The 21,629-nt window shown below is 35.5% G+C and overlaps 1 protein-coding gene across 10 annotated transcripts in view; it reads left to right on the top strand.

Moving 5' to 3' along the window:
* Positions 1-21,629, top strand: part of HECTD1 (HECT domain E3 ubiquitin protein ligase 1) — a 63,828-nt gene that overhangs the window by 22,249 nt on the left and 19,950 nt on the right. For 3 of the 10 annotated variants that reach the window (XM_009290366.2, XM_009290364.2, XM_009290356.2), the window contains exons 4-25: positions 604-885; positions 1,140-1,428; positions 1,749-1,825; positions 1,913-2,011; positions 2,340-2,454; positions 3,091-3,265; positions 4,696-4,834; positions 5,034-5,204; positions 6,273-6,495; positions 6,584-6,628; positions 9,747-10,022; positions 10,128-10,204; positions 11,539-11,673; positions 11,906-12,052; positions 12,430-12,524; positions 12,950-13,055; positions 14,072-14,206; positions 14,292-14,431; positions 14,949-15,272; positions 15,706-15,872; positions 16,055-16,231; positions 18,986-19,822. In XM_009290366.2, the coding sequence (XP_009288641.1) occupies positions 604-885; positions 1,140-1,428; positions 1,749-1,825; positions 1,913-2,011; positions 2,340-2,454; positions 3,091-3,265; positions 4,696-4,834; positions 5,034-5,204; positions 6,273-6,495; positions 6,584-6,628; positions 9,747-10,022; positions 10,128-10,204; positions 11,539-11,673; positions 11,906-12,052; positions 12,430-12,524; positions 12,950-13,055; positions 14,072-14,206; positions 14,292-14,431; positions 14,949-15,272; positions 15,706-15,872; positions 16,055-16,231; positions 18,986-19,822 (4,231 nt within the window). The remainder of the gene's footprint in view (positions 1-603; positions 886-1,139; positions 1,429-1,748; positions 1,826-1,912; positions 2,012-2,339; positions 2,455-3,090; positions 3,266-4,695; positions 4,835-5,033; positions 5,205-6,272; positions 6,496-6,583; positions 6,629-9,746; positions 10,023-10,127; positions 10,205-11,538; positions 11,674-11,905; positions 12,053-12,429; positions 12,525-12,949; positions 13,056-14,071; positions 14,207-14,291; positions 14,432-14,948; positions 15,273-15,705; positions 15,873-16,054; positions 16,232-18,985; positions 19,823-21,629) is intronic. The other 7 variants (XM_009290357.2, XM_009290363.2, XM_009290358.2 and 4 more) reach the window with 7 other exon arrangements.

Raw genomic sequence — 21,629 nt, 5'->3', positions numbered from 1 at the left:
TTTTTAAAGTTTTATTATTGGAAAGCTGCTTTAACAGTTTCTGACTTCAGAACAACCGGAAGGTTAAGCATGCCATATTTCAATACCAAGCTGTGAATTGATTTTTGTTTTCTTCCAAACTGTATTGTTAGAATGGACAATTGCTAGTGGGGATTATAAATAGTTGTGTTTCCTGTAAGACCAATATCTGTAACTAAAAACTGTTTTTAAAATGTGCTTCCAACATCTATTAATTTGGCAATTTGATTATTAAACGTGTTTTTCTGGATTGGTTTGGGCTTTTGCTCATGTAAGGAGCATCATGTAAGGAGATGCTCAGAGTACAAAGAAAAATAGTTTCCTTGACTTCTGTATATCATCAGTAGCGAGAAAGGGGGGAAAACCCCAACAACAGTACAGCCTTTCAGTGAGCAGTTCAAAGCACTGTTGGGTTTAGACTCCGAGTTTCTGGCTTAAAAAGCCTGTCTCCTCCGTTCATTGACTTTGAAGGGAACCTGGGGAAATCAGCTTCTTCTGTGTCCTGTATTCTTGTGAACATCCCCTCAGCATTTTCTCATCTTAAGTGACAGATTTTTCATCTTTTCTCTTGCACTTCTTCCTTAGGTTTCAGATGGAGCTCTGAGATGCTTTGCTTCGTTAGCTGACAGATTCACACGGCGTGGAGTTGACCCAGCTCCATTAGCTAAGCATGGATTAACTGAGGAGTTGTTATCTCGCATGGCAGCTGCTGGTGGGACAGCATTAGGACCATCTTCAGCTTGCAAACCTGGACGGAGTAGCACTGGAGCACCATCTACAGCTGCAGATTCTAAATTAAGTAATCAGGTGTCAACTATTGTAAGCCTGTTGTCAACCCTCTGTAGAGGCTCTCCAGTAGTAACACATGTAAGAAATCCTTTTACGCTACAACTTTTTGTTCTCATAGGGTTTTTCCCTTCATGTACTTTAGTATATGCAAAATTTATGTTACTATTTTATATATAGATATATAGACTTACAGATTTTATTTTTTTATATATATATACACACATACTCATAGGTTATTTAATAAAGAGGGGAAAAAAGGAAACATTTCATATGGAAATGAAACCCAGCTCTGATAGTATTTTCTAAAGCCCTGTATATTTTTTATTGTTCAGACTTTTAATTATTTCCAGGATCTCCTAAGATCTGAACTTCCAGATTCTATAGAAAGTGCGTTGCAGGGTGATGAGAGATGTGTACTGGATACCATGCGGTTAGTAGATCTTCTTTTGGTGCTACTGTTCGAAGGGAGAAAAGCCCTGCCAAAATCCAGTGCTGGATCTACAGGCAGAATCCCAGGATTGCGAAGACTGGATAGTTCTGGGGAACGTTCTCATCGGCAGCTGATAGATTGCATCCGCAGTAAGGATACTGATGCACTAATAGATGCTATTGACACAGGAGGTAAGCAAAAATACTCTGAAAGAGAATGAGATAAATAAAGTATCTTTTTATTTTTATTATCTGTGGTGTCATAACACGTACTTAGTACCTTGAAATTTTTTGTATACAAGTTCACTTACTTTGTTAAATACACAACAGGTCTTGTTAGTAATAATTCCTATGCTAATTTTTTTTTTAATTGCAATTAAGGGCATAAATGCTTCCCTAGAATTATTGAGGATGCTTACTTTTTTTTAAGACCTACCATTTATTTAAAGAACACTGACATTTAATTTGTAATTCTGGGAACTTCAATTACTTTCTTTAATTGTATCTTTCAGCTTTTGAAGTAAATTTTATGGATGATGTAGGACAAACTCTTTTAAACTGGGCCTCAGCTTTTGGAACTCAGGAAATGGTAAATTAGTTTTATAGAATCTTAAAACTTAGGTTATTTATGTAAAGAAAGATAACAAAGCCTAGTTTCCTTTTTCTCTTTTAACAGGTAGAATTTCTCTGTGAAAGGGGTGCTGATGTTAACAGAGGTCAGAGGTCATCCTCATTACATTATGCAGCATGTTTTGGAAGACCTCAGGTAGCAAAGGTATGATTTGAACTGATACTGTTAGAAAGCCTTACATACTGACTTTCTGCCTTGTTCTGTATAAAATGTCTTTGATACAATATGTTTAACACGTGCACTGTCAAATATTTACATGTTCTTTACAGTGTATATCAAAATACAAATTTTTTGTTATGATAGGGCAGTAATATGAATAAAAGTAGTTTTATATTAGCTCTACAGATATCAAAAGCATGTAATGTTCTAACTTTGCTTACAAGCAAGACAAAAGTGTAGGAAAGATCTGTGAAAAACGTTTGCTACTTTGGAAGAAGGAATCTTAATGGTTTTTTCATATTTATATTCTCAGACTCTCTTACGACATGGTGCAAACCCTGATTTGAGAGATGAAGATGGGAAAACTCCTTTAGACAAAGCTCGCGAAAGGGGGCACAGTGAAGTAGTAGCTATTCTCCAGTCTCCAGGTGAATGCAGTTTTTAATTCCATGCCCTTGCTAGTAGAAATGCTTATATATGTTAAGTAATTCAATTCTGGAATTTTACTCTATTAAGATTCATTTAAAAAAATAGTATTTTATGACCAACCTTCCTTAACCTTCAAGGTACATATAAAAACTGTAATATTTTAGATGTTCTTAAGGGATGGGAATTACCGAAGAAACTGCTGACTGGGCACGAGCAGCACCAGTGGTCCTGCTCTTCAGCTGTGGAATGGGGCTAGACTGGGATTTTGCTGTGGGTTCAGAGGATGTCAGCCTTGGTAGCTTCTCTGGCATCCTTTCTTTCTACACGGGAACTGCACTTTACCTGTTCGTGAGGCTTTTGTAGCGCTGGAGCCACAGGTGGTTATGTGTTCATATTTAGTTCACTTTAAGGACTTTGAGCTTCTCCTATGAGCGGTCTTTGGTGGTACTTGTTATCAAACAGTTTTTTTTCAAGAAGTCTTGCACATGTAAATTTTATATTTTTTAGGAATGCACATTCCTGTTCAGGTACTTAGATGTTAGTAAAGAAAACTCTCACATTTATTTGGAGGGTTTTTTTGTTTGGTTGGTTGGTTTTTGCCATGGAACGTTTTTGGGAAAAAAAATATTTTCTAGGGGACTGGATGTGTCCTGTTAACAAAGGAGATGAGAAGAAAAAGAAAGATGCAAACAAGGATGAGGAAGAATGTAATGAACCCAAAGGAGATCCAGAAATGGCACCCATATACTTGAAAAGATTATTGCCCGTGTTTGCACAAACATTTCAACAAACTATGTTGCCGTCAATAAGGTAATAGACAATTTCCCTGCGTATTTTGAATTCTTTACTACACTCTGTTAAAAAAGCCAAGGTGGAATTTTTTTCAGTAAAAATTATAACATCTAAAAGTTTAAGTAATGCAAGTGACACATAAAATACTAAATAAAAATTAGCCTTGCAACACTTTTCAAACCACCACTTCTATTCAAACTGACATATTTTTAAGTAACATTTTTTCCTTTCTGGGGAAGTGGTGTCTTGGAAAAAATATGGTTAGCTAGTCAGAAGTGAGAGAGAGAGAAACATACCCTTGACTGTAGTAGCATGATGAAAGAATACTATGTTCATGTAGTATACTGTGTATTTGGTTACAGCTGTTGTAGCCACTATAATGAAAGCACTAATTTAGGAGAGGAAAACTAATGAAGTGGTATTAAGATACATTCATTGGAAAATCGGAAAGACTGGAAAAAGCTGTTTTAGAAGGCTTTAGAAGGCTTCTTAATAGCTTAAATGTTAATCAACTGGAAAAGATGCATCTTACTGAGAGAATTAAAAGAATGTAATCTAATTTAATACTTAAAAAGGAATACTGTGGGTGGCATAATGGTTGTGATAAATTGCGACTGACCATAACCTCTCAGCCTTTTACACTACAAATATAATGCTTGCTTAATCTTTTATTTGTGTTCCCAGTGTTTATAGGTACTTTGAGGGGTGAAAATACAAGATAAAAAGGGACTCTAGTGGAGAGAGACTCTACATGAGGTGATGACAGGAAGCTTAAACTAGGTCATTTTAAATGAAGGAAATAAGAAGCTATGTTAACAATCTGTGCATGATTAACTGTTGTTGCAGGTTGTGGAAAGAAGTAGTTAGCTCTCTGTATTTTAAAGTTTTCTTTATGAATCAGGTAAATCATGTTTTTAAAAGTCAGTCAATAAAAATTCAGCTTTAACAATATAGAAGTGATTGGCTTCCAAATTAATTACAGTTCTTAATATGGAAAGCTGCATGATCTAATAGTAATTTTAGACTTTAAAACTCTAGGAATGTCACCAAAATATGGGAAGTATGTGACAGAAATGGAAGGCTGGATACCTGGGAGGAAGACTTAAGTGTGCAGAAGTGAATTTCCATCACTAAGAGTGAATAAAGACAGGATGTAAATAGGTTTACCTAGAGAAGGGTTGAGAGAAAAATGCGTTAGACTCATAGTGCTGTAGAATCAAAAAAGATGAGTAGGTGAATTATTCTTAGAGATAATCTAGGACTTATTAACAATAACCAATTCTGGTTCCAATAACCAGAACTGGAACTCATTTAAAAAAAATTTTTGTTTTGAAAGCATGCATAAAATGTAGTGCAAAAGCAGTTTTATCTTGAACCTTTTTGTTGCTTTGATTACTGCTTGCTTTATCTTTGTACGAATCTTTTTTTTCCTATGATCTTTTTTAAAGGAAAGCAAGTCTTGCCCTCATTAGAAAAATGATACATTTTTGTTCTGAGGCGCTGCTGAAAGAGGTTTGTGATTCTGATGCTGGCCACAATCTGCCCACGATACTGGTTGAGATAACAGCTACTGTTCTTGATCAAGAGGTAGGAAGAAAGAAAATGTTGTCCTTTTATGAAACCAGTGCAAAAAAGGGGGTTAGGCTCATTGATTCTGCCTACTTATTAATAACTATCCCTGAAGTGTTTATAGCATCCGTGACCACATGTGAAGTTCAGCATGTAAAGATGTTTTTAAGTAAAGACATCTCCTTTATTATTTCCTTTCCATCCCAATGTACTACAGGATGATGATGATGGCCATTTGCTAGCCTTGCAGATCATAAGGGATTTGGTGGATAAAGGTGGTGATCTTTTTCTAGACCAACTGGCTAGACTTGGTGTAATTAGTAAAGTGTCAACTTTGGCGGGGCCGTCATCTGATGATGAAAATGAAGAGGAGTCTAAACCTGAGAAAGTAAGTACAGAATTGATAGCTTTATTTGTTCCTGTAAAACCAACACTTCTAGTACAATTTTCACTGTTAAGAAAATGTCCAGGGGAAGGTAGTTAGATAGGTTATTAAATTAATGTTTATTGTACACCACTTGTTTTAATTGTTTTTGTTGTTGTTTTCTGTAACTGCATTATCTGCTGAGTTTTCCTATTCATACTTACTTGTAGTCGAGTTGATTGACACTTGGTTTTGTCTGGTGTTTTGAAAATGACTGCTAAATGAAATGAGTCCTTTCTGAACAGAGTGCCGCTCTTTCAATGTACGTGCATCAAATATTGCAGATGTTCTAAACGTTATGGAATTTATTAAAAATATAAAAAAGAATAATTTTCTACATAATGAAAACCTTAAGTGCATATTGAAGTTATTTAGCAATTTCCAACAGTCATATTACTGACGACTCAGATGAACTGAATGGATAACAGACCACTTCTGTTACCCATTCAGTTAAGATTTATAGTTAAGCCTTAAATGTATAGTTAAGCTTTTTTAGTGTGAGTTTTGGGTTGTTTTGGAGTGGTTTGGTTTTGTGTGTTTGGTGTTGGGTTTTTTTATTTATTTAGTGTTAAGCTTTTTTAGTGTTTAGATATCAAAAGCTGTCTGGACATGGTCCTGGGCAACTGGCTCTATGTGGCCCTGCCTGAGCAGGGGTTTGGACTAGATGGCCTCCAGAGGTTCCTTCCAACCTCAACCATTTTGTGATTCTTTTCTCACAGTACAAGTTTTGAACGGAGGTGGATGTCCCAGTCAGTAGGCTGTTGTTATTGTTGAGTAAATAAATCTGTATCTGAAAGGAAACTTCTTAAAAGGAAACTTCTTAAAAGTATCTTTTTCTATTAAAGAATACTTTTAAAGATACATTTTACGGACAGAAGAAGTATAGTTCCTATACTTTTGGTTTGAGTAATTCTTTTTCTCCTCAAGGCTTTTTAAAATGTCTGTGTTTTGTGTGTTGGTTTTTTGTTGGTTTGGGGGTTTTTTAATGGGTTGGTTTTTGTTTTTTTTTGTTTTAATACAATTTTATTACAGGAGGATGAACCGCAGGAGGATGCTAAAGAACTGCAACAGGGTAAACCATATCACTGGAGAGACTGGTCAATCATTAGGGGAAGGGACTGCCTGTATATCTGGAGTGATGCTGCAGCCCTGGAGCTATCTAATGGTAGTAATGGATGGTTCAGATTTATCTTGGATGGAAAACTGGCCACAATGTATTCCAGTGGCAGCCCTGAAGGAGGATCCGATAGTTCAGGTAGTTTCTTTACAATTCAAGGCCAAGTTAAGTTTTGAGACTGTTATATTTGTTTATATAATTTGATTGGAGCTATTTTGTTTTGCAGGAATTGGCTTACTAAATAGTAAAGGATGTAAACGGGTGGAAGGTGGTTAGTTAATTGTGATGCTTTTTATCAGATAGCATGTGACCATAACTTTACTTCCTTGGTGAATTGCGTTAAGTAAACATCTTGCCAGTACAAGTGTATTAACTTTGTTTTGTTTTGACTCTTCTCCATGCATACTTAATTTTTTCACCCCAGTCATTAAAAGCACTTTGTAGTGGCCATCCCAGGAAAAGCAGGTTGAAATGGCGATTTGTTGTTTGCTTCTAGCTAGCAGAATGAAATTGCATGTGTTTTGAAGACAAAGTAATGGAAAGTTTCTCATCAAGATTGGGAAACAAATTACAGTGTCTTAATTGTTTGTCGGAGAGAGGATAAGGGAACAGACCTTATGCACTGGCAATGCACAGGTGGTTTTAATTTTCTGTGCAGAATACACAACTTGTTCTGGATGCAGAAACAACCCTCCTTTATTGTTTCATCTTTTGCAACAGTTCATGCATTTATGAATCAGCAGACATAAAATGCTTTGCAATATTATTATGTTTTCAACAAGCCATTGAGTGAAATATCAGAACATATTATGATTCAGGATAGAAATGAAGTGCTAATGACTTTATCCATCAATTTTGGGGCATGAAGACAAAATGTGATATAGTGTGTTTCTGGATTATAACACAGCTGGAAACCACTGCTAGATTTTTTTTTTTGTCCGAAAATGTATCCTTGCATTCTTTTTAACAAGGCTAATACCTTAAAAGATAAACAATTTCTGTGTTGAGATACTTGTTTATCATATGATACAATTTTAAGAAGATCCACGAGGTTAATTTCTTAAATCCTCATAGCCCCTGGATGCCAGTTCTGCTTTCTTCCTTCCAAATGATGTGGGCATGGGGATGAGACTTCACTATTTCTGCACAAGATGAGTGGAATGGGGACGGCTCAGATGAATTTGGAGTGAAGAGAACTTAAAACAGAAGAAGTCAGATTGAGAATTTAAGATGTGTCTCTTCATATCAGTCTTTTAAAAAAGATCGAATAAATCCCAAGTTTTTGAACAAGATACCTAGCATGGATATTATGGAAGGGAAGGAGCTAAACTAGGATTAAATGAGGCTTCTTGCAACTTTTTGTCAAATGGACATCTACTAAGTACTGGCATTGCAGTGTAATTTGCCTGAACTTTAACGATTAGCTCTAAGCGTGTGCAGGACCCTCTTTTACTTAAGAGATAGAAACTAGTTGTTAAGTTTAACTAAATAAGAAAGTAGTGTTAAGTTTAACTAAAATTATTACAGTACAGTATAGACTCAGAATAGTATCTTTAAGTCCTGAACTATACTATATGTTCTGCTGTCCTAAATCATTCCTGATTAATCTCATGATATACTTCTATAACTTCATGACTGGCAAGAATATGGAAGGTTGAGTAATGGAATTTGTTAGTGTGTATCGCATGATGAAAGTTGGGGTGGGAGGGGGAAATATATACTATAAATGTTTTTGGAAGGTCTGTACTCACCCCTCTCCACATTAGCTTAATACTTGTTTTGTTTGAATTTTTAGAAAAAATAAAAGTTCAATGCAAAAATTTAAATTTAATGGAAATTCTGAAGCTTTAAGTGAGTCTCAAAATTCTGTCTAAGGGAACCCAAAATTATTCCCAACCATGTATAATCATTGCACTTTGAGTGACATGCTATATAATAGATTTGTTAAAATGTCATTATGGAAATTTGGAAATGTTTCATTAACAGAATTTTAATTTTGCATATGAAATTTCAAAATTCTTTTTATAAACCTTCTTTCTGGATGCTGTGAATTTTAAGCAATAACGAATGTTATGCCTCAAGAGTGCATATTTATTTTTGCATAGAGGTTATTTATTTTTGTATTATACAACAATAAAAATGGCAAATTTTAAAAACCTAGAGCATAAGTCATTGCAGCAAACGGAAAACAGCAATTTTACAAGTGCATGGACTACAAAAGTTGTATTTATCAAATCAGTATGGTGAAAGATGAGGATACTTATTAACTTTGAAGTTGGGATGTAATCTTTACATTAATGAGATTATTGCATTTTTATTTTATATGGAATTTTTATTTTTTAAATTATGAACTCAAAAAATTTTCTGGAATTATGCTAATTAACATTTCAAATGTAGTGTGCAGCCTTTTAATTACTACAACATCAAAATACAATTTAATTGAAATTGACATAGTTGTTTGGAATAATTTCAGGCTAGATTACCTACGTATCCTAAAAGTAAGATATGGTCCTGTTTGTGATCTATTAAATATCTCCATATAAATATTAGCTTTTAATCAAGTCTCATGTGGTGCCATTAGATTTTTTTTTTAATTTCATGTTTTTCTCAGGGATATAGAGGTCCTTTAAATTTTTGTAATTACTAAAAAAGGAATAGGAACATCTGCATTATAACTTGAATTAGCATAATGTCACTGTATTAAGTAACATAATTGTGGCTTTCTTACTTTCTCTGACGTGAATGTAGAAGTTCTACAAAGGAGAAAAATAAAAGTTTTAGTATAGCTTACAAAAAATTTTTTTGGTGGTGCCTTTGTGACACTTAATCGGAGCAAATAGCTATTATCTCAGCTCAAATTTGCTTTTACCACACGTTGATTGTCAGACTCTGTAAAGTTTAGTGAATTTTCTTCTGGTTTTTAAACGGCTTCAACATCTTTTCTCCACTTGCTTTAAGCTATGAAGTTGATTGCTGTTTTCCTGTTGGAGGATTCATTTAATTTCCTATTTCTAAAAACTCATCTTTGAGAATAGTTCACGCTGGCCATAATGAGATAAATTATTTTTGCAAGACTAAAAGTTTATCGTGGATTTCTTTGATCTTCCTATTATAATTGTAAGGATTAATTGATATATCTGTCAACAGCACCTTTCAGAAACAGTTGCATTATCCACTTTGATGCAATCGTGGAATAAATCACTGTTAAAGTACAGAAATACACTGGGAAGAAATTTAGACCGCTTTAAGACCCTTAATTTCAAACTTAATTTTGCATTGAATGTACTCAGTTGCTTTGCTCTTGCAAAAAAAAATAAACTGTTTGAGATATATGATGGTGGGATCAGTTGTTGGAAGAAAAAAAAAAATGTTTGTTTCTTTTTAAATAGAAAGTAGGAGTGAGTTCCTTGAGAAGTTGCAAAGAGCTCGAAGCCAAGTAAAACCATCTACCACAAGCCAGCCAATTTTATCGGCACCAGGGCCAACTAAACTTACTGTGGGAAACTGGTCACTCACCTGTTTAAAAGAAGGAGAAATTGCTATTCACAATTCCGATGGTCAGCAAGCTACCATACTGAAAGAAGATCTGCCAGGCTTTGTGTTTGAATCTAACAGAGGAACAAAGCATTCGTTTACAGCTGAAACTTCTTTGGGTAAGTATGTAGGTATGTGTTATGTGCAGGTAGGATAAAGTGTATATGAGGTAGTTTTTCTGTTTGTTGCTTTTCATGCCTGTGAGAAATTATGACTTTTCTAAAAATACACTGCAGGGTCGGAATTTGTGACTGGCTGGACAGGCAAAAGAGGAAGAAAGCTGAAATCTAAACTGGAGAAGACAAAGCAAAAGGTTAGTGAGCGTCTGTGAATTTTATACTTAGAATTTAATTGAGTTTGTTTTATTTTATAACATGTTTATGGAGTTGTAGTTTCCTCTTGGAGGATTAAAATCTTCTCTGATTTCAACTAGACACAATTTTACGTTAAGCTTGAAGGGGAAAACTTCACTCAGAATAAAGCACTTCTGCAGGTGCTTTTATCCAATAGTCTTAATAAACTCTGTGCTCTTCTAGAGGAAGACAAATTTTCTTTTAAAAATGTAAGGAAATCCAATCCTCCTGACCTATATTTGTATAATTCTGTAGGTTTTTCTTTTTCTTAAGCAAAAAGAAAAGATGTTATGATCAATACTACAGTTGTATCAGAGGCATACGTTACTTCTATTCACTACATTCAGATACTAGTTTTAGACTGGATTTTTTTTAGACAGGGAAAAAAGAGGAACTAAGTATTAAGCTTTTAGAAAAACACAAAATAACAGTACGTTCTGTGGCCAGCTGATGCCAAGGGCTCAAGCTAATCTTCAGCCTTGACCTCTCTTGCAATTTCTGACAGTGCAGCTAATATGTTCTGTACCAAAAACCTGCAGCGTGTAAGGACATTTGTATCTGAGGAAATGTGACACTAAATTCAAAATTAAAATACTGTTTGAATGAGGGTAGTTGGAATGATAAAAGGAAGGCAGTGCTCTTTCATACCTGAGATTGCACTGTGCAGCTATGAAGCTTGTGAAACATGTTGTTGTAGGACACGTGATGATAATGGAAAGGAAAGATTTTGGGGGGGGGAGGGGGGGGGGGGGGGGGGGGGGGGAATTTCTTTTAAGCACAATGTTGTTTAGTAAGAACTTATTTTATCAAATCTGTGTCTTGTGTGATCCATACTTAGTAGAAAAAGTAATTCTTAGTATAAAGTCACATAAGGACTTTTTGAGTGAATTGGTTTAAGGAATGTGAATAGAGCATTCAGAAACTATATAAAACCCCCTTAATCTTACCTCTAAAAAGATTACCAGATCCATGATACAGTTCTAAAGAAACAGATTTACAGATTGAGAGTCCTGTCTTTTCTCCTACCTTTGTGCTGTAATTTAATACATGATGTTAAGCTTAGTTTCTGCAAGTTTCAATAAGATTCTGTGTATTTCCATTTATTTCTCCTGTACTTGTTATCCTTTCACAGCTTAGGCATTTCATGATGTATGATAGGTTTCGGTTCTTCCCTATTTGTTTGTGTCTGTCATGGACTTCTTTAAATTGATGACCAAGTTTCTAGTATCTTGGAGAATAATAATAGTCTCATTACAGTAAGGTATGACTTCTGATTATCAAAATCCATTTGTAGGTACGCACTATGGCGAGAGATTTATATGATGATCATTTTAAAGCTGTTGAAAGCATGCCTCGAGGAGTAGTTGTAACGCTGAGGAACATAGCAACACAGTTAGAGTCTGCATGGGAACTTCATACAAACAGACAGGTAAGTGTACCTCCTTTAATTTACAGTGTGTGATGTCAGTGGAAATCACATAATAATGTTCAGACTAGGCTGTCATGATGTAAAGGAAAGTCGCAATATGTCTTTCTGAAATGTGGGTGTTTTCAATGCATGTAATTCCTAGTTATGTACTTTACTGGAACATTATTTTTCAAATGAAGCAAGTGGAAAAACTGTTACCTTGTCTCACCATAATTGCCTTTTTGTCTTCCAGTGTATTGAAGGAGAAAATACTTGGAGAGATTTAATGAAGACTGCTCTGGAGAACTTAATTGTACTATTGAAGGATGAGAATACTATTTCTCCATATGAAATGTGCAGTAGTGGCTTAGTTCAAGTGTTGCTTACAGTTTTAAATAATGTGAGTTTATAGAACATGTCTCCAAAGAAAAATTTTCTAAAAAAAAAAAAAAGTAGGCATGTGTCTTAATTTAAAAAAATCTATTATAAATGTGGCTTTTTCCCATCTTGATGAAAATCAGGCAGACTTGCTCCAGTTAGTGGTTTACCCGTTTAATACATGCTATCACAATAGGTGACTTTAGTTCGAATAAGCCATTAAAAATCTTTAAGTCAACACTGGTCAGATCTAATGTCTGATATCATTTAGCTTTTCACATACAGATTTTAAATAGGGAATTCAGTGAGACTAAACAGGTACTTTTGCCAGTATAAAGCATGAATATATTGCTTGGTATTAGAAGTAACGTTTTGTTTTTGGTTTTGTTTTTCTCTTAGAATGTTGATTTAGATGTGAAACAAGACTGTAGTCAACTGGTAGAGAGAATAAACGTTTTCAAAACAGCGTTCAGTGAAAATGAAGACGACGAAAGGTAAAAACAAAATAAAACCAAAACACCTTTGCATTTGTGAAGCAGTATGGTATGTTTAAAATAATTTCAAGACAGAGGAACTGTTCTTTCCATTTCAACTTGTCTTTCTCTGGAATAGAAAATTGGTCTTAAAAGACAGCATCTGCTATTGAAGTAGCAATTGAAAATTTTACTGAATTACTTCTATCTGTAAGAGTCAACTAGACTGAATGTATGTCTGTTGACAAATATAAAGGTGACTTTTGTTCATCACTGTGCAGATTAATATTTTTCTTACTGTGCTGTAACCATGTGACTAGAACAGATGATATCAGTAGAAATAGCATGCCGAGGTACTTGCTACAGCTGGGTACTATTCTCTGAGATACTGTAGAATTTTTTTTCTCTTTGTTGTGTGGTAACATAGTAACTGTTCACTTTCACAGTCGTCCAGCAGTTGCATTAATTCGGAAATTGATAGCAGTGTTAGAATCTATTGAACGTCTACCTCTCCACTTGTATGATACACCAGGGTCTACGTATAATCTTCAGGTAAATGTGCAGTGATAACAATATATCATACTGAGTGATACACAACTGAATGTTGTATGTGAATTTCAGGAAAAGGTACGCACATTAAGTCTGTATGAAGCATATTCTTGTAAAGGTGGATAGAATTAGGTAAAGAACAACAAACTTTTTTGGCATTTATTTCCTCTAACACTTAACCTAAATGTTTGGGTGTTCCTCTACTGTCACTTTTACACTGTGAAGTGAAAGTAAATTTTGATTGAAGAGAGAATGTGTTTGTTCTTTCTTTTGTCTTCAAGTCTTGTTCTCTTTATATGGGAATATGCCCCCTAGTAATCCTTACTAGGATCCTTACTACTTGAATGGGCATTTCGTTGAAGACAATTATAAGACAAGTTTATTTGTGATAACTAGGGATGGGCTATGATGGTTAAAAGGCTCCTTTCTAGGGCTGTGTGCTCATTTGGTAATACAAGGCACCTGCAGGATCAGCAGCTTCTTATAAAGGAAAGCTGCAATTTGGCTAAAAATATTACTTTGTTTTTGTCCAGTTTGTGTGGAGTCTTAATTTTTTCTATTTGAAAGCACACTTCAGGATTTTGCAAGATGGCAGCGAAGTGTGAATATTTCTGTTTTGATGTTAAATTATTAGAAAATAGTTGCAGAAAGTTGAAAAAACACTGCTGCTATTGAATATTTTGAAAAAGCATTTTCAGTTTTTATATTATTATAGTTGCTAGTCTACAGGATTTGGAAATAAAAGCTATGGAAGCACATGAAAAGTGAGAAAATATTAGCTTGAATGTGTAATTAACTTATACATTGACTGTCATATTAAAGAATTGTTTGGTTAATTGAAAAAATGGAGTACTAGGGAATTACTTTTAAAAGCATTAAATTAGAATATAGTTTGCTTAAGTTGCGCAACAAAAATACTTGATACGCCACTGAAACTGTTGTAGTGAAATATATTGCTTTTCTTAAAATTACAAAACCTAAACAGAAAAGCCTATATTAATATTTAGCTACTCTTTCAGATACTAACAAGGCGCTTGAGGTTTCGTTTGGAACGTGCCTCAGGGGAGACATCTTTAATAGATCGAACTGGTAGAATGCTAAAGATGGAGCCATTGGCAACTGTTGAATCTCTAGAACAGTATCTCCTGAAGATGGTGAGCAACATACCACACACAGAGTTCACGAGGAATAGTTGCATTCTGCATCTGTAATATTTGATTTCTTTTCATTCATATGTAGGTAGCAAAGCAATGGTACGACTTCGATAGGGCTTCATTTGTTTTTGTACGAAAGCTACGTGAAGGCCAAACATTTGTGTTCAGGCATCAACATGATTTTGATGAAAATGGAATTATTTACTGGATTGGGACAAATGCAAAGTGAGTTTCTTCAAAGCTAAATATTTAAGTCAGACACAATAAACTGTGATCTATGGGCAGGGTGGGGAGAGAGAATTCATAATGGAATGAAATCGGTTCTTGGGGAGGCATCTGTGCTTTTACTGTTGATCAACAGAATTAAATTTCATTTTGCTCTACTTAAATAATAGAAAAATATGAATCTGTCATGTGTTGAGAATTTGTTTGTATGTTTACCTAAGAAAAGAAAGGGTGGGGAAGTTTGGGTCTTTGTTTTTGTTTGCCGTGGTTTTGTTTGGTTTTGTTTTGTGGGGGTTTTTTTTGGTGTGTGGTTGGTTGTTTTTTTTAAACCGCTGTAGTAAAGTGATGTTTGGAACATCTCTAAAGCTCTCTAATTATCTGAAATTATATTAATAATTTTGATTTGTAATAAACTTAGCTGTAATACACAATTTACAGTAAATGTCAAATGTTACTGATACCTGGTTTTTTTTAATGTAAGTAATAATTGAACAGTACATTTCTCTTTTTAATATAGAACTGCATATGAGTGGGTAAATCCAGCAGCCTATGGGTTAGTAGTGGTTACATCCTCAGAAGGAAGAAATCTGCCCTATGGCCGTTTAGAAGACATCCTAAGCCGTGACAGTTCAGCTCTCAATTGTCATACTAACGATGATAAGAATGCTTGGTTTGCCATAGATCTTGGCCTTTGGGTTATACCATCAGCTTACACATTACGCCATGCTCGAGGTTATGGACGATCTGCTCTCAGAAATTGGGTTTTCCAGGTATCTAAGGATGGGCAGAACTGGACTACTTTGTATACTCATGTTGATGACTGTAGTCTCAACGAACCAGGGTATGTCAGTGTATTTTATCACTTTTTATAAAACTGAGGTCAGTTAAAAACGTACTTGGGTAATGTTTTAATTAATTACGTACGTAATTTAATGTGTACTGTACATGTAATAACGTAACTATATAAAGAAATGATCCAGATCTAAATTATCTGGAAAATAAGTGAATCATAAGTTCTCTGTATGGTATTTGTATGTGATGTATATGCCATCACATAATGGCATTTGCGCTTTTCCATCATTGTAAATTTTGCATTTGATATTTTGTCCCTAATGTTAGTAGGTTTTATGCATCTTGTATTCTTGGCAGTTTTCTGATTTTATCGGTACGTGATCAGCATTATCGTTTTGTTTGCTTTGGTACTAAGGTTTTCTTTGGTTATGCTTTTTTTTTTTTGGTCCCTCACCCATGCCCCCTTTCTAATAAATATAAAGGTCTACAGCAACATGGCCTTTAGATCCTCCAAAAGATGAGAAACAAGGTTGGAGACATGTTAGAATAAAACAGATGGGAAAGAATGCCAGTGGGCAAACACACTACCTCTCCCTGTCTGGATTTGAACTTTACGGCGCTGTGAATGGAGTATGTGAAGATCAGCTGGGTAAGAAAAAGAATGTGTACATCCTATTTGTTCTCTTAAAATGCTAATGAACATACAATATAAAAATCAGTGTGAAAAAGCAGGTTAACTCTTGCAGTGAAACTTGCTTAGAAACTTAAGCTCAAAATTATTCCCCATTCAATACTTTTAAGTCTTTTAATTTCAATTTACATTTCTTGTAGGAAAAGCTGCTAAAGAAGCTGAAGCAAATCTGCGAAGGCAGCGACGTCTGGTCCGTTCTCAAGTGTTGAAATATATGGTTCCAGGAGCTCGTGTAATCAGAGGAATCGATTGGAAATGGAGGGATCAGGATGGAAGCCCACAGGGTGAAGGCACTGTTACAGGAGAATTGCATAACGGTGAGCACGAATTGCCTGAATTTGTTAATGTCTGTAGCATGATTAGTTCATGTGGAATGGGTAGCATTAAAGTATTTCCTTTGTAGTGTCTTTAAGAAGTTGATAAAATTTTAAATATTTTGGGAAAAGGAACTCAAATACTACAACTGTTGTGGTCCATTTGTGAAATTCCATTTTAATGCATGAAAAAAATTCTTGCTGTAAATGAAACTTTTATAGAGCTTTGCTTAATTAAAATAACAAGTTGTTATTTAGACATCTGTTACAAAGAAGAAAAAGTGTATGAAGGTGATTGATGCAAACTGATTAAGCTTTGGGCCTGCAAAATCTATAATTACCTTCTTCATTTCTTCTAGCTTAGCATTTGCAATATTTTTCTTGACTTTTGTTGTATCCTGTACCTTTCCTACCTTGCTAGCTTCATTGGGATCAAGTTGTTATTTTTTTAATTAAAAGCATGAAGAGTCATTAACTTACGGAGCAAAATAAAAACCTGCAACAGCCAGGGAAGTCAGTGCTCAGGAAGCTAAGATATTGAAGAGGCTCCAGAAGAGGTGGTGATCTTGTCAGCTGAACATGCTTTCCACCTCTTTCCCCCTCTCCCCCTATTTTGGAGTATATAAGACTTGCCTTGTTTTTGAAGCCACTCTTAGGCTCATTCTTAGCCAGATTTTAAAACTTCTTCTAGTTTGTTGAGTTGTCAGCTCATGGAGAAAAGTCCAAAATATGATGTCTTAAAATGTTTTCAAACTTTGAATCTTATTTAAGCCATTCAGTATAGCTCGTAGGGAATTCTTCCGTCATCTGTATATTGTTCTTATCAGATGCAACAGTATCCATAGCTACATTCTCACTTTGAGGACTTTAGGTATTATTGGTGAGTAGTATTCTACTAAATCAGTGTGTTTGTTCCTATGTTCCAGTAAAACTTTCCCATTTAAGCATAGGTGAAATTGAGGTTCAGCTGTCAAATGGTGATGCCAAACAATGTGAAACATGTATCAGCAGACTCTTATTCCTGCCACAGTTGTGTTTCAAATAGAAATTTGAAAATAGTATCCCACTGACTTTTTTGTCATTATTCACAAACTTAGACAAATCTTGAATTGTTCTAGGGCTGTAATGATGGAGCAGTAAGACTCCAAGTATATAATATGTATTAAAAAATTGTGCAGATTTAAAACTGTTTGTAATTAATGTTTTAGGAAAAGAAACTGTACAAAACAAGAACAGTTATTTAGTTATGCTTTTACAAAATACCCTGTTCAGATACTCATAAAGGGGAAAAAATGATACTGTTTAACTACAGTATGGAACTTTTTTTTTAATTTGATAAGAAAGGCAAATAAACTGTAGAAAGGAAAAAATCAGACTTGCTTCACAACTTTACCCTTCAAAGGTTTAGTGATATGAAGCTACTCAGATACAGCTCACGAAGGTGGAATAAAATCATACAAGAATAACGCGATCTAAACCTGATCACGTGGGGATGAGATGTCTACTTATCGTATCTGAAAACTTTATCCATTTTTAAATACTATTCCTCCAGAGTGATATTTCTAAATAGAAAATTGCCTGTGATCTTCTGTTTTGGTCTAGAAGTGATGACTTTTGGATAGTTATAGGGTAAAAGTGCACCTGACAGTACTAAAAAGAATATTTAACTTCGAATTAGCTCTCTTCTGTTTTATTAAAAAAAAAATGTGAGTACCATCTGGACCCGACATCTTGTTTTGAATTTCTATCTGAGGTTACAGAAAATGACTGAGCTTTAGAGATTTTATTTTTGAAGAAAATGTGTATCAATTAAAATAGTGACACCAAGTTTCGTTACAGTTAACATAGAATAAGAAATACTAGAAGGAATTTTTTTAGGTGACTCTGGGATTGTGGTACATGCTCAGACAAGCAAAAATAAATTGTTTTGCCCCTATTTCTGTCCTAGTTAGCTAAATTTTGCACGTTACCCTCATTATTGCAGATTTATTACGTTTAACTGTTTAAAAAATACTGGTACTCTAAATAATCATTTAATAAAGGAATTGAAGTGTAGCATCTCTTTTCAGTGTTGTTTTGGTCCCAGTATAAAGTTTCATTCTATGAAACGTATTCTTCTTGCAACCCAGAAATCTTATTTGAAGTAGTCCTTACCTGACTGCCACAAGACTTTTCCAATGAATAAGAAATGTTACAGTCTGTGTACATTATTGAACTAAAAAGCTGAGTATCAGTAAATTAATTCTATCACTTTATAGGGCAAGAATAAGAAATCCCAAACTAATCAGTTTCATAAAATGTCTTCTGTCAGGTAAAAATGCTTATCCACAAACATCCAATAAAGAAAAACATTCTAGAATGTCCTTGCAAGAATTATAATTTCTTGACAGATATTAATAAAGTTATGATGATACATTTTAGTATACATTTCTGTTATTAGAGAATCTAATAATAAAATTTTGAGAGATCCTAGTAGTTCAGGTCCCTTCCTGAAGGAAACTTTACTTTTGGTTGGATTCTGGGACCCTAAAGATAGAGGCTGATCGTGCTTGCTGCCTCGATGTTAACAATGTTTTGAAATACCAAATCGTTTAGGTTTAAACACTTCCTTTTTAATAGGCATTAAGGGTTATTTAGTGATTTTATTAATTCAGACATGCAGCCCTTGTGAGAAGCTGATCCCACGTTGTGGAGCTACTGTCTGACACGCTCCTGTCTGCTTTCTGCTGGATCTCACAAACTCCTGTCCCTTTCCAGGCTGGATTGATGTCACCTGGGATGCTGGTGGCTCTAACTCTTACCGTATGGGCGCAGAAGGAAAGTTTGACCTCAAGCTTGCACCAGGGTACGACCCTGATTCAGCGGCATCACCCAAACCTGTTTCATCCACTGTTTCAGGCACAACGCAGTCATGGAGCAGCTTGGTGAAAAACAACTGTCCAGACAAGACGACTGCTGCTGCAGGCTCCTCAAGTAGAAAAGGAAGCAGCAGTTCTGTGTGTAGCGTGGCCAGTAGCAGCGACATCAGCTTGGGTTCGACCAAAATGGAGCGGAGATCAGAAAGTGTAATGGAGCAAAATATAGTTTCAGGCACTGACGTCCATGAACCAATTGTTGTTCTGTCTTCCGCTGATAGTGTGCCTCAGGCTGAAGTAGGGTCATCTTCCAGTGCAAGCACCAGCACCTTAACAGCGGACATGGGAAACGAAAATGCAGAGAGAAAGTTAGGTCCTGATAACTCAATACGTGCTCCTGGGGAGTCCAGTGCTATATCCATGGGAATTGTTAGTGTAAGCTCTCCTGACGTGAGTTCAGTCTCCGAACTGACTAATAAAGAAGCAGCTTCCCAACGACCTCTAAGCTCTTCAGCAAGTAACAGACTCTCAGTCAGTTCTTTGTTGGCTGCTGGGGCACCCATGAGCTCCAGTGCAAGCGTTCCTAACTTATCATCTCGAGAAACTTCCAGCCTGGAGTCTTTTGTACGAAGAGTGGCAAACATAGCACGTACCAATGCCACAAACAACATGAATTTAAGCCGAAGTAGCAGTGATAACAATACTAATACTTTGGGAAGAAATGTCATGAGTACTGCAAGTAAGTAAGCTATGTTTATTTTTAGTTGAAGCTTTTGTTGTTTCTTTGGCCTAATAGAGAAATGAACTTAGGGCAGCCTTGACCTTGCGTGTACCTGTAGAACTCACAAAGAGCTCACAGAGTTCATGTCTGCTGGAAAGTATTACATTGCCCTGTGATGTCAGATTACACTGTGGTACCCATCAAATAGAAAATAATTTGAATTTGATGTCTATTACATGCTTAAGAAGAGAGAGAGTATGGTTCTGATCAAGAGGCTGGAAGACTAGCAACAGTAGCTAATGTGGGATACTCTTCCTTTCTGATCTGTGTAGATTTTGCCTACTCACCTTGTATCTGCCTATTTCTGTTACTTTTCCATTTTCCTCAGCAAAGGCAGTTTGTGCATATTGTGAAGTCTCTGAGCTTAGGAACCAAGAACACGGTAAAAAGAAAAAAAAGTAAACTGCAGTATGATGAAATTTTAGTAGATTCCTGCATTCTATCAGGCTAAATAACTGAATGTACTCTAATACTGTGTATGTTTTCTAAAGGTGGTATGGTCATTAAGGCTTAGATTTGGCAAATTGTTCAGGCATAGTAAGTGTAAGGAAGTTTGTAGTTAACAGTGACTCAAATGGGATTATGTACATGCTTTAACATTTGCATGTTCTCAGATTATATGCAGGATCAAGGTATTAGCAGGTAAGTTGTAAAACTGCCTGTTGTGAGCGAGTTCACTGTTCTGAATTTTCAGCAGGCTCCCATCAGAGTTGTTACTCAACCAGCCTTGTTCATAGAATAGAATCGTTCAGGTTGGAAAAGACCTTTAAGATCATCAAGTCCAACTGTTAACCTAGCACTGCCAAGTCCACCATTAAACCATGTCCCTAAGCACCACATCTACACGACTTCTAAATACCTTCAGGGATGGTGACTCCACCACTTCCCTGGGCAGCCTGTTCCAAGGCTTGACAACTCCTTCGGTGAAGAAATTTTTCCTAATATCTAGTCTAAACCTCCCCTGATGCAACTTGAGGCCATTTCTTCTTGTCCTATTGCTTGTTACTTGGGAGAAGAGACCAACACCCACCTCGCTACAGCCTCCTTTCAGGTGGTTGTAGAGAGCGATAAGGTCTCCCCTGAGCCTCCTTTTCTCCAGGCTGAACAACCCCAGTTCTCTGTTTAGGTATTTGTTCAGTGATGGTGATAGTATTTTAACCGGAGAGCTGCATTTCATGAGGTAGGCAAGTTAGAGAAAGTAAGATTACCTAAGCCGGAGGAAGCACTCAGTTTCTTGTTAAGCTTTCATGCTTTTCTAGGACTTCTGTGCTTCCTTATTTAAAAATGTGGTGTTTGCTTCTAGCATTTCTAAATTTTTTTTAGTAGTGAGTCTTTTCTTTTTTGTTGGGGAGTTTTTTTATGTATTCTTACATTCATATTGTGATACCAGGGTGGGGGTAATGCAGCCTGCATTAAAAATGTAAATAAGATGCTCAAGGGAAGATTTCCAGTAATTGATCCCCTTTTAGGCAGATAGTGCCTCGGGTTCTGAAGTAGTTTTGTGCTGGGGGGAGAGAGAAAAAACATAGTAAGATACTTCAACAGCATGTTTAACAGATTTCATGAATGTTTGATATCATACAGTGCTAAAGTTGGAAATAAGAATGTGGCAAATTAAAAATTTGATTTAATATTAAAATATATTCATATGTTAAAATTATCCCTCATGTAGGAATTATTTTGTTTTATACACTTTATACAAATAGAAACTGTAAATGGGAACTTGTGCCCCAAAAAGAGATCAGAGACTAAATTTGAGCAATCT

Source organism: Aptenodytes forsteri, unplaced genomic scaffold (genome assembly GCF_000699145.1).
Source record: "Aptenodytes forsteri isolate BGI_AS27 unplaced genomic scaffold, ASM69914v1 Scaffold108, whole genome shotgun sequence".
Taxonomy (NCBI): Eukaryota; Metazoa; Chordata; class Aves; order Sphenisciformes; family Spheniscidae; genus Aptenodytes; species Aptenodytes forsteri.
The sequence above is the reverse complement of the archived record's forward strand: the minus strand, read 5'-3'. Positions and strand labels throughout refer to the sequence as shown.